This window comes from Pogona vitticeps, chromosome 4 (assembly GCF_051106095.1).
Source record: "Pogona vitticeps strain Pit_001003342236 chromosome 4, PviZW2.1, whole genome shotgun sequence".
Taxonomy (NCBI): Eukaryota; Metazoa; Chordata; class Lepidosauria; order Squamata; family Agamidae; genus Pogona; species Pogona vitticeps.
In genome coordinates this window covers 77630517-77643279 of record NC_135786.1, presented here as the reverse complement: position 1 = coordinate 77643279, position 12763 = coordinate 77630517, and the positions used below count along the sequence as shown (strand labels likewise).

Genomic DNA, 12763 nt, shown 5'->3' with positions numbered 1-12763 from the left:
ACAAACCTAGACAGCATGTTAAAAAGCAGAGACATCACCTTGCCAACAAAGGTTTGCATAGTCAAAGCTATGTTTTTTTCCAGTAGTGATGGTCCAGCTCTCACTTCCATACATCAAAAGCCGAAGAATGGATGCTTTTGAATTGTGGCGCTGGAGGAGACTCTTGAGAGACCCCTGGACTGCAAGGAGAACAAACCTATCCATTCTGAAGGAAATCATCCCTGAGTGCTCACTGGAAGGATATATCCTGAAGCTGAGGCAAAAATACTTTGGCCATCTGATGAGAAGATAAATCTCCCTGGAAAAGACCCTGATGTTGGGAAAGTGTGAAGGCAAGAGGAGAAGGGAACGAGATGGTTGGACAGTGTCATCGAAGCTACCAATAGGAACTTGACCAAACTCCAGGAGGCAGTGGAAGACAGGAGGGTCTGGTGTGCTCTGGTCCATGGGGGGCCATGAAGAGTCAGACACGACTTAACAACTAAACAACAATTATCTCTAACAACTGCATGGCAAGCAAAAATTCCACAGGTACAACCTGTGGCATGTTGTGGCCGAGTTGGTATTTATTTATTTATTTATTTATTTGTTTGTTTGTTTGTTTGTTTGTTTGTTTGTTTGTTTATTTATTTATTTATTTATTTATTTATTTATTTATTTATTTATTTATTTATATCCCACCCATCTAGACCGAAGTCTACTCTAGGCGACTAACAACACGTTCATAAAACAATTTCATAAAAACAACAGTATAAGATAACAACTTATCTGATGGTAGACAGGGAATTACTATTTTGTTGAGTACAAACTGGCATAGTTGCTTGAGAGAACTGACTTCTATCTGGGTGTAGTCAGCATATGGTTTTCCAGATGTCAGATTACAACTCTCTGGCTGCACCCTCTAGGTTTGGTGGGATTTGCACTCCAGCAACGTTTATTCTTCAGCCCTGCACTAGAAAATCCTATGGCCTGAAAAAAATGAAATACGTGTTTCCTATGGGTTGTTTTATCATGAGATATGTTCTCAGCATTTGAAGGAGAAGGGTTCCCATATTTTGTTAGATTCAGATCTGTTCTGAGTGAGGTTATACAGTAGGTGCTGAGGGGTGGGGATCGGGGCAGTATCTTGGAGGAGGGCTTTGGTGATCATACCCTGTACCATTCACTACGTCACCTAAGATAGTCCGCTGACAGCAGAGCACATGCTGCATCTTCCACCCCCAGGGATCTGGAAGGCTGTTTGAAAAAAGGTTTTGGCCTGCTGGTCTGGAAGATAAATACCTTGAAGTATTTATACAAAGGAACTTTGAGGACAAATTGCTACACAAAACAGCTGAGCCCCAGTGTATCAGGAAGTTCAACACTATCTCCTATGGGCTTATCAGGGACAAAGGTTCTTTGTTTTGGTTTTTATGTTGCATACAATAATCATTAGTGCAAATATGTCTGTGCCTCTGTCTATCTACTGCTTTGTTTGTGGGTTCTGTGATGTCAAGTCAGAACTGACTTACAGTGACCCTAATAGGGCTTTCAAGATAAGTTAGATATTTAAGGAGTGTTTTTACCAGTTCTGTTCGCCCATTGGGTTTCCATGGCTGAGCAGGGATTCAAACCCTCTTCTCCAGAGACCTAGTCTGTCACTCTATCCACTATAACATTCTGGGAATCTACTGCTTTACCTCACAACTATCTTATGAAGAGCTGTTGCCTTGTGGATAGCCTCTACTAACACAATCCAAACGTCATTGTTCACAAATCAGAACCACCATCAAGTAAGCATGCCTTCTGTGTTCTTTAAAACAGCAGTTCTTGTAACTGATGAAATGGATTGTAGCCTCCATTGCTTAATGCTATTATAAATGTGCTAGTCTTTAAAGAGCCACATGACATGTTTGTTGCATGTACTGTACAGACATGACTGCTATCCCTCTGGGTTTTTTTTTTGTTACCTATTCACTGGAAAATGTGCAGTTGTGGTGGTGGAAGGACCTGTTAGTAGCACAGAAGAGGTTTAAAATCATGTATATTTCTTTCCTGTTTGCTATAGTAATAGAGATTGTGGATTTGTGCTAAAACAACAGGGCTCTGCTTTTTCACTCCCCTTCGTGGGTCCTCCTCCGCCGTCAACAGCTGGACAACAAAGTGGAAATTCAACAGGTGCAGCAAACGTACCAAACCATGGAGGTCTAGGAAAAAAGAATGCCCTCCCAAAAGATGTGAGTGTGCAGCCTGTCATCTCTACCGGGTACAATGCATAAATTGTTCTGCCCCCTCAAGTCCTCAGTTTAAAACTATTAGGAAGAGTGCTTTTTTGTCTTCCCCAGAAGATTCTGTGCATGCTGTTTTCAGTAAAACCAGCACCAAGGACCGCAGGCAAAGAAGGGAAAGGGAACCTGTCTTTCTTCATTTAATTGAAAAGCCTACATAACAAGCAGCACTGTCTGCTTAGGAAAGTCTCTCCTTCCCAAGGTTCGGATATTGTTTTTTTTTCTTCTCCTTCTAAAATGCCAAGCACAGTCAATCAAAAATGTTGTTGTTGTTGTTGCTGCTGCTGCTGTTGTTGTTATATTTTACTGGCATGAGCACCAGCCTTGTTAGCACTGTTATTTTTAATTATGATCTACCCTCGATCGATGAATGGGCCGTTCCATTTCTCTGGACAGAGCGGGGAAAAAAGAGCAATGAACGGGCAGGGCAAGGCGAGGCTGGACGACCACCCTGCTTCTCCCCCGCCACCCGATTCCGCCAGCGGTCCCGAGCAGGAGAAGGGGGCGGGGAGCTGGGCAGCCGGGAAGCGCTTTGCTGCTGCCGCCGCCGCCGCCGCCGCCGCGCGTCAAGGCGAGGCTGGGACGAAGGGAGAGGCTGCCCGGCCGTCGCTGGGCGCAATGGTGCCTCCTGGCTTAGCTTGCCGCCGGGCAGACCCCCAGGACAGCCCATTTCCAGGGAGCGCCTCCCCCGGGGACGCAGGGCAGGCGCGGAGAGAGGCTGCTGGCCGGGCCACCTTTCGGAAGACCCGGGGCGCGAGGTAAAGAGCGCAGCGTTTAGGCGGGCGATTGTCTGGCTTTCCTTTCGGGCCGGGGAGGGGGGAAGGAGGAGGAGGGGGCGCCGCCCTCTTCTCTCTGCGCCCTTCCCCCCCCCCGCGCTGGCCCGTCAGCAAGGCTGCTGCCCGGGAGGGAGAGCTATTGTGGTGTGCTGAGCTGTGTGCGTTGTGATCCTTGTTCGGTGAGGCTTCTCGGTGGGATGCTGCTGCGCCCTTTGGGCCAACGGGGAAGCCGGGGGAGGCCTTTTCAGGCGACTCCTCAGGCGCCAGCGCGGGCAGGTAGAGAGGGAGGCGCGGCCGCCGCCCTTATTGTTTTTGGTGGGGGGGGATCTGACGAGGCTGGGAGGAAGAACACCTGGGCAAGGGGGGCGGGCTTTCCCGAATTTCAGCCCCAGGGGAAGCTTCCTGGAGGAGCCTGAGGGCGCTTCGATGGGCCGGTGAAGGGACGAGGCGTAAGCCCTCCTCCCTCAGGCTGCGTTTTTTTTTTTTTTTGATAAAACTGGCTCCTGTCCCCTGTAGCCACTGGCTAGGACTGCTGATGGGCGTTGGACTACAAAGCTGAGGTGGCACCGGGTTCCACTAACGACTAGGACAGCAAGGAGCACCTTGCCCTCTCAAGCCCAAGCAACAGGTTGCTTGCTCTGAAGAAGAAAATTCCCATCCATTTCAGTGAAACATAATTCGGTATAAGAGACTTTATTTGTATATGCATTTATTATATCTTAAGTGTGGGCTTTTTAACTAGCAAAAAACTTAAGGGATTTACCACATGGTGAGGTAGGCCACCACTACTTCCATTTTTCAGATGAAGGGGGTGGAGGAAATCAAGCACAGGCTTCCACGCAAGAGCCTTGGGTTCTAGCTTTGACCTATTTAAAAGGAACAATTAAAAGGACCCCCACCTAATGCATACCTTAACTTGGTAAAGGGGTTTGATTGTGTCATGAAAACTGAAAGCAATATTGTCAGGAGGCTAGAGTCCTAGCAGGATCACCAAAGGTGGCATGGTCATAGCTGAGACAGAGACGCAAGACTAAGTTGAAGCCATTCTCTTTAGGATTTACTAATTACACCAACAGGAGAAAATGGATAGATACAGTAGAAGTGGGTAGAGAAACACTTGAAGGGGAGCTGCAGGCAGCAGAAGTGGCACTGGTGTAAGATTTTTCACAGACAATGACAGTGACGGTTAAGCTAACTCTTGTTAGTACTGCACAGAAGGCAACAGTAAACCATGTGTGAATATTTTATACCTTGAAAACTGTGTGATAAGACAGCTGCAAAACATAACAAAAGATAGCTCAAAATACTGAGAAAGCTATCAGTTTCTCAGGAAGAGCAAAGGATAACTGTAAATAGCATGGTTGCTAGTAAAATGATTAGAGAAGGAGAATGTCTGTTTGCTGATGTGCAGAGAAACAGAGAGGAAGTCCAGTCCACCTGTTTCCAGCACAGCCCTAGAGTAATTAATATTTTGTATAGGGGATGGGAGAATCTTTATTTATAGATTTCACTTCCCAGAAGAGCCTGTGAGAGTAGCCAAGGTACCATGGGGGTTGTAGACCAAAACATTATGAAAAGGTTAGCTGGACAAAAAGTTCCTCTAAATCAGTGGTCCCCAACCTTGGGCCTCCAGATGTTCTTGGACTACAACTCACAAAAGCCTTCACCACCACCTCTGTTGTCCAGGATTTCTGGGAGTTGAAGTCCAAGAACATCTGGAGGCCCAAGGTTGGGGACCACTGCTCTAAATAATGTTCTCCCAAAGTGCTTGATTTTAACTCCCAACAGTCTTTGTCAATGGCCAGGGATGGTTGGAGTTATAATCCAAAAGATCTAGAGGGGACCATATTGAGACTGAAGCTGAAATTTTATCGCCTAACATAGTTGGTTGCACTAGAGTAGGCCCACTGAATGAGTGCAGATTTGGTGAGTTAACTCCTCCATAATGTTCCATTGATTTAAATAGGTCTGCTCTTAGAGCAGGCTCATTTGACTCAATGGAACTTATGAAGGAGTTGACTCACCAAATCCACAGTGATACAGTGGGCCAACTCTGACACTACTTACTATGTTAAGCAGCAGGATTTTAGCTTGTGACTTAAACGTTGCTGTCTAGTATCCTATTGCCTAAATTAGGATGTTACTTTTTGTTTGCTTGCTTGCTTTCTTGGTTTGTGCATCATCCAACATCAAGTCCAGCATCTTCTGACTCTAGGCATTTTTGTAATAGAAACTATGCAAGAGAAGTTGATCACTCAAATCTGTTGCTAAAATTTCCACTTTCACACAACTATTGAAGACACAAGAACCTTATTATTCTTCTCTCCTCCTCAACTTCTCCTCCCCACATCTTAGCCTCAACTTGGATCTAGGGTGGCTTTTTAATGTTCTTGTTTCCAGTGAATAAGTTGCCAGACCTTGGAAACTTGTTAGAGGAAAAAAGAAAAGTAACACTGAGACTTGATTTTTACATCCACGGATTGGATCATTGTGAATTTCAAAATACAGTATACAAAAGCTCCAGGAAACAACTAAGTAGGCTACTAGGGCTTCTTTTTTTGGGGGGGGGAGGAGGATGCCTATGCTTTTAACTGCTCTGTGAAAGAGAAGGATTCAACCTTCTCCAGCATGTGAAGAAGGCAAGCTTCACCTCCAGGTGCTGAATTTCCTCCCATCATGAATCTGTTAAAGGCCCAGAAGCTCTGAAGGGACAGGGTTGTTTATGACCCAGCTGGCAATACTGAAGGAATCCAGAGTGGTATTACCATACCCTGTGGATGGCATTTTAATTTATCTAAAAATCTCCTTCCCAAAAGATATAACCTGTCCTTTGCTACTGAGTAAATAATACAGGTAAGTGAATGAGGGGAAATCAAATCAGAAAGAAGAAGCAGGTAGAGCTGTGCTTGTAATGTATGAAATTATGGTTTCCAACATGTGCATCTGTCATCTACATCATGATGTGTTTAATGTATTTGTGAAGGCTTTCACGGCTGTGATCTAATGGTAGTTGTGGGTTTTTCGGGCTCTTTGGCCGTGTTCTGAAAGTGGTTCTTCCTAACGTTTTGCCAGTCTCTGTGGCCGGCATCTTCAGAGGACAGCACTTTGTGCTCTGGTGAAGTTGGCTTGGTAGTGGAGTATTTGTGGCTGTGAGATGGGCTTTTTCTTTTTCTGTAGATGGGCGATTAGTGTGTCTTGTTGTGGGTGTATTGTTGTGATAAGAAGGAGAGATTATCTGTCACTGTGGTTGATGGGTGTCATTAGCTGGTCTTTCGTGTGTAGTGATACCCGGTCCTTGTGGCTGGGTAGAGTTCGTTGACCTTTTGCACGCTGTATTTTTTGAGAGCTGGGAGCCAGGTTTTGTTGAGTTTCAAACTTTCCTCTTTTTTGTTGAAGTTCTGCTGGTGCTTGTGGATTTCAATGGCTTCCCTGTGCAGTCTCACGTAATGACTGCTTGTGTTGTCCAGTATTTCAGTATTTTGAAATAGAATTTCATGTCCAGTTTGTTTTAGGGCATGTTCAAGGCCCTCTTCCAACACTGCCTAATGACCAGCTATTTCCAGTGGGATAATGAATTCTATGAACAGACAGATGGAGTGGCCATGGGGAGCCCCCTCAGCCCGGTTAAAGCAAACTTCTACATTGAGCATTTCGAAAAACTTGCCCTGGCTTCGGCACCCTTCACACCCACAGTCTAGTTCCGATATGTGGATGACACCTTTGCAATTTGGAGCCACGGTGAAGAAAAATTGGAAGAATTTCTCAACCATCTCAACAGCATACACCCAAATATACAATTCACAATGGAAAAAGAAATAGAGCGCCAACTCCCATTCTTAGATGTCATGGTCCTATGCAAAACCGACCTCCGACTGGGACACAAGGTCTACAGAAAACCCACCCACACAGACCAGTACCTACACAAAAACTCCAACCACCACCCACAGCAAAAAAGAGGCATAGCCAAAACACTGGTAGACCATGCAAATCGGAACTGTGGAGCTCAGTTTCTCAGCACTGAACTCAACCATCTGAATTGGGCCCTACGGGCAAATGGCTACTCCAAAAATGAAATCACAAGAGCCATAAAACCAAGAAAACACCACCGAACTGAAGAAGAAAAACAGCCACCCACAAATAAAGTATTCTGCCATACATCAAAGGGGTCATGGACTGCATGGGGAAACTTTTGAAAAAACACAACCTATAAACAATATTCAAGCCCACCACAAAAATACAACAAATGTTATGGTCAGCAAAGGACAGAAGGGACCCCTTCACCACTGCAGGAGTATACTGGATACCTTGCAGTTGTGGCCAGGTATATATTGGAACCACAAAACGAAGCATCCACACCAGAATCAAAGAACATGAGAAACACTGCAGACTAAAACAACCAGAAAAAGCTGCAGTAGCTGAACATGCCCTAAAACAAACTGGACATGAAATTCTATTTCAAAATACCGAAATACTGGACAACACCAGCAATCATTACGTGAGACTGCACAGGGAAGCCATTGAAATCCACAAGCACCAGCAGAATGTCAACAAAAAAGAGGAAAGTTTGAAACTCAACAAAACTTGGCTCCCAGCTCTCAAAAATACAGTGTGCAAAAGGTCAACGAACTCTACCCAGCCACAAGGACCAAGTATCACTACACACAAAAGACCAGCTAATGACACCCATCAACCACAGTGACAGATAATCTCTCCTTCTTATCACAACAATACACCCACAACAAGACACACTAATCACTCATCTACAGAAAAAGAAAAAGACAAAAGCCCATCTCACAGCCATAAATACTCCACTCCCAAGCCAACTTCACCAGAGCACAGAGTGCTGTTCTCTAAAGATGCTGGCCACAGAGACTGTTGAAACGTTAGGAAGAACCACTTTCAGAACATGGCCAAAGAGCCCGAAAAACCCACAACAACCAACATAATGTGTTTCTTAGTACAACAAATTTGAGATGTGAAGTTATAAACCAATAGCATATCTAACAACTAAATTCATCGAACGATATTCTAAAACCATTCTGAAAGTAGTGAAATGGAGAGGATCCACAAATTTGCTCATTTCCATGAAAGCCAGAATATTTCTGACTTCTTCATTTTGACTGGTAGTAGCTAGAATAGATGGAAGACTTCTACATACCTATGTATCTCACTTCCAAGAAAGTAGAGATTTCCCCTCCTGCTCCAGTACCTATATACTGTAACAGGTCAATCATATAAAATATTTTCCTCAGAAAATGTTCTGATCATCTTAAGGCAGCCTGATGCTATGGTTTCTTAGAAGCAAATTCTACAGAATTCAGTGTTGTTCAGTCCCTAATAGGCTTGTATAAAGTTTTTAGGTAAGGCTGGTTTGTAAGGTGCTTGAGTATTGGCTGAAAGGAAGAGACTCCAAAATGCTATGTCAAGACAATGTCCCTTATGATACAGCAGGTAGAGTGAAGGTGTGAGGAAAGTGTGCAGTACAAATACCAATATTTTACCACTTATCATATTGATTAGTCCAACAACATCTGGAGGGATGCACTTAGTATAGCCTGCTATACTATCTAGACTATGGGTGGGGAATATCCAGATTTTGTGAGATGACAAGTCCCACCCTCTTTTATGTGACTAGGGACATCCTCTGAAGCACTTAAACTGCAACAAAGCAGAGGCACTTGCTATGCATATTTTTAATATGTTTCTTGAACATGCAATAGAATTCCTACATGGAATAGGGATAGTGGATGGTTAAAATAATAGCCATAATTCCACAATTTCAGAGCCTGAATTGTATGGGGGGTCACAACTCTGCTGGAGACAAGTACTTATCTCTTTCCTTGGCAGGGCTGCTGATGAAGACTGACTTTTGTTCCAAGGTAGATAATGTTTGCAATACTGGCTTCCTTTGCCTTCCTGCCTGTTGCCTACAGCTGTGACTGTGCCAGTAGATTCACACTGGGATTGTATTTATTCATTTGCATCCATCATTCTGAGTAATGCTGTGCTCTGCCTGGTGGTTCTTGAGAGCCAACGTGGGCGTGTGCAGAAAACAGGAGAAGGGAAGCAATGAACCCATGGGATTAGTAAGCAACCTTCTCTTTCTCTTTCCCCCTCCTCGCCTCAGAAAATGAAAAGAACTGATTGCTGAGACTGGCAAATAGGGAAGGGTGATTCTGGACCTGGGCTGATGCCAACAAGCTTGGGTGCTCAGTTGCTTGGGGACAGAAGAGCACTAATGAGGAGGGCTGGTTGAGCTCCAGTCTGATGGGCAATTACAACCTTATTTCTCTTAATGGAGGAGCTTCTATCTGCAAGCAAATTAGACATTTCAGGGCTGGTAGAAATTCTGCCTAAAAGCTGCAAAACCAGAGGTTTCTTGACTTTCTTCCACAGACTTTCCCACTGTACTTCATATGGGTTGTGCTGCAAGTCCTGCCATCTTTGAGTAACTAGAACAATTTTGAATGTGGGGGGAAAGTTTGCTGTGGCTGGTGTGCAATACAAAGCTTGGGAAAGAAAGCTGTTGTTGAATTTAATTGGATATTGGAACCTCTTATGATATCTAATTTGCTGTTTCCCCTCTACAGTTCTGTTGTTCACAGGTATATATAAATGCACAGGACCCTTCTTTAGCCCCCAGCTGAACAAACAACATGCCAGAACAGAGTAATGATTATAGAGTGGTGGTGTTTGGAGCGGCTGGTGTTGGTAAGAGCTCTCTGGTTCTTCGTTTTGTAAGGGGAACTTTCAGGGAAACGTACATCCCAACAGTGGAAGACACTTACCGCCAGGTGATCAGCTGTGACAAGAATATCTGTACCCTCCAGATCACAGACACCACCGGAAGTCACCAGTTTCCTGCCATGCAGAGACTGTCCATTTCCAAAGGCCATGCCTTCATGCTGGTGTACTCTGTCACCAGCCGACAGTCAATAGAAGAGCTTCAGCCAATCTATGAGCAGATCTGCCAGATCAAAGGGGACATCCAAAAGGTCCCAATCATGCTGGTAGGAAACAAGAGCGATGATGCCCAGAGAGAGGTGGATGCCAGTGAAGGAGAGGTCCTTGCCAGCAAGTGGAAATGTTCCTTCATGGAGACATCAGCTAAAATGAACTATAATGTGCAGGAGCTTTTTCAAGAACTCTTGAATCTGGAGAAGCGGAGAAGTGTAAGCCTTCAGGTGGATGGTAAGAAATCTAAGCAGCGGCAGAAGAAGGATAAACTGAAAGACAAGTGCTCCATCATGTGAGTTAATGGGTTATGTGCCTCCTCAAGTGGTTAAAACAGGAACAGAAACATTCCGGCAGTGGTTTTTTAAATGTTTATTTTATTTTAACATTCTGGGAAGTATCTGGAGATAGGGATTTTCCAGTCCCAGGGAGGGTCACATTTTGCTGAGTTGAATATTTATTGAAGGGAAGTTGGGATTTGCATGTTTTATTCAGTACAGGCTGATGTGTGTGTTTTTGTTTTTGTTTTTAAAAAACAACCAACATCACAATTCACGCCCTCTACCACATCAACCAGTATTAGTCATTATATAAAAGAACAAGCTCCTGCAGTTGACTGTATAACACACAGCCACAGAACTCTGCTTTTTAAAACTGCATTTTACCCTGCTTTTCAAACTATCTCCAACTTATTACATATCCCCTTTTATGCACATGCTTATGGAAATAAATGGTTTGCAACAGGGTTCTAATGAAGTCAGGAATGAAGTTATTACATTGTCCAATACCTTGGTATATCTTTGAAACAAAACAAACTAAAACAACAACAACAACAACAAAATGCTTTTTCCATCTGATGACCAAGGCAAAATGAAACACTGACTGTGGTAAATGGTTTTTATTCCCTACTGCATTTTAAAAGATGGAGAAGATGTATTCCTTACCAAAGAAATCCTGATTGTTCCATATTAAATGTTAGTATTTCATGTGTACTGTTGTATATTGGCAAGGATTTTATGTGAAAGATTAAAGTGATTTGAGCATCTAATATGTACCTATTGATTTCTTAATGAGAAAAAAAATCCAAGTTTATCCTCTCGAAAAAAACATCAGTGGGTGTGAGTCGCCTGACTATTCTCCAAATCTTACAATCTGAGTAGATGGGAGGCAAGAATGGTATCTCAGGTCACAATGTAGATTATTGTCTTTAAAAAAATTAATAAAAGCTACATTCACACCCAAGAATATATATTAGTAGGGACAATTTTGAAGTGGGCAGTGATGGATCATGCAGGTAGGCCTCACCCACTTCACTTCACACTCACTAGAAATTGTGAAATGATCACTATTTTATAATCCTGCTAATTAAAAAAAAATAAACTATTTGAATTGGTGCAAAACTATTTCTCACCATTTAAAATAAAATATGAGTGAAATACTGCTCCCAGACTACAAGCAGTACACATTTACTTGGGAACATATGCCATTTCGTTGTTGTTTAGTCATTAAGTCATGTCAGACTTTTTGTGACCCCATGGACCAGAAGGACCCCAAGGACTTGCCATAGTTTGCTGTGGTCCACACAGTCAAAGGCTTTTGCATAGTCAATGAAGCAGAAGTAGATGTTTTTCTGGGACTCTCTGGCTTTCTCCATAATCCAGCGCATATTAACAATTTGGTCTCTAGTTCCTCTTCCCCTTCGGAATCCAGCTTGTACTTCTGGGAGTTCTTGGTCCACATACTGCTGAAGCCTACCGTGTAGGAGTTTGAGCATAACCTTGCTAGCATGTGAAATGAGTGCAATTTGTACGGTAGCTGGAGCATTCTTTGGCACTGCCCTTCTTTGGGACTGGGATGTAGACTGATCTTTTCCAGTCCTCTGGCCACTGTTGTTTTCCAAACTTGCTGGCATATTGAATGTAGCACCTTAACAGTGTAATCTTTTAAGATTTTAAATAGTTCAACTGAGACGCCACCACCTCCACTGGCCTTGTTGTTAGTCATGGTTTCTAAGGCCCATTTGACTTCACTCTCCAGGATGTCTGGCTCAAGTTCAGCAACCACACTATCTGGGTTGTCCAAGACATCCAGATCTTTCTGGTATAATTCCTCTGTCTATTCTTGCCACCTCTTCTTGATATCTTCTGCTTCTATATATGTATATATGTGTTAAACGTACGTACGTACATAGATACATAGCTATAGTTTACATGTGTAAACTCTTAGCTATACACAACCAAAACTGTCTTCAAGCATTTTAACATTGTTGGGTTACAGATTAAAGATGTGACAATAAAGATTGTGTAAAAGATCAAATTTATCTCATCATGGCTTGTGAAAGGTGACACTGCTCTCCACAGCTCTTTTGGGTGATTTGAGCAAGTTTTACCTCAAAAGGGCTGGGTTTTGTTTGTTTGTTTACCTGTCCCCTGTTCAGAAATAGTAAAGTGAAGTCAATGGCTTGTTGGCCAAAGACTATGTGCTTCCCGCCTCTCACGTGGCCTGTCAGAGTACTTATGTCAACAGGATTTCTGATTTAGAAAACTGTGATAAGGAATAGATAAAGTAAAACTGAAACAAGCACTGATGATTTCATAATTTGTGTGGTATGATGAATGTTTGTGGTTGGACTCCCAGCTTTCTCACTTGTTCCATTCATTTCAAAAATAAGGGTTAGTTTGTGGCACCTGGGAAAGTGTTTCTTTAATATGTTTTTAAAATGTTTTTCATTTTTTTAATCATGTTATAAAACAGATTAATTTCAGT

At 43.2% G+C, this 12763-nt stretch overlaps 1 protein-coding gene across 12 annotated transcripts; it reads left to right on the top strand.

The window, feature by feature from the left end:
* The first annotated feature begins 2450 nt into the window (after window positions 1–2450).
* DIRAS3 (DIRAS family GTPase 3) lies at window positions 2451–11045 on the top strand. 12 transcript variants are annotated; one of them, XM_078392969.1, is made up of 4 exons: window positions 2683–3025; window positions 3560–3724; window positions 9634–9754; window positions 9874–11045. In XM_078392969.1, the coding sequence occupies exons 3-4, from the start codon at window positions 9716–9718 to the stop codon at window positions 10294–10296; spliced, it is 462 nt and encodes a 153-aa protein (XP_078249095.1). In that variant the 5' UTR covers window positions 2683–3025; window positions 3560–3724; window positions 9634–9715; the 3' UTR covers window positions 10297–11045. The 12 variants fall into 12 exon arrangements, with proteins under 12 accessions (XP_078249093.1, XP_078249095.1, XP_078249092.1 ...); XM_078392966.1 differs by having other exon boundaries at window positions 3560–3671; window positions 9634–11045; XM_072997793.2 differs by having other exon boundaries at window positions 9634–11045.
* Window positions 11046–12763: the final 1718 nt, after the last annotated feature.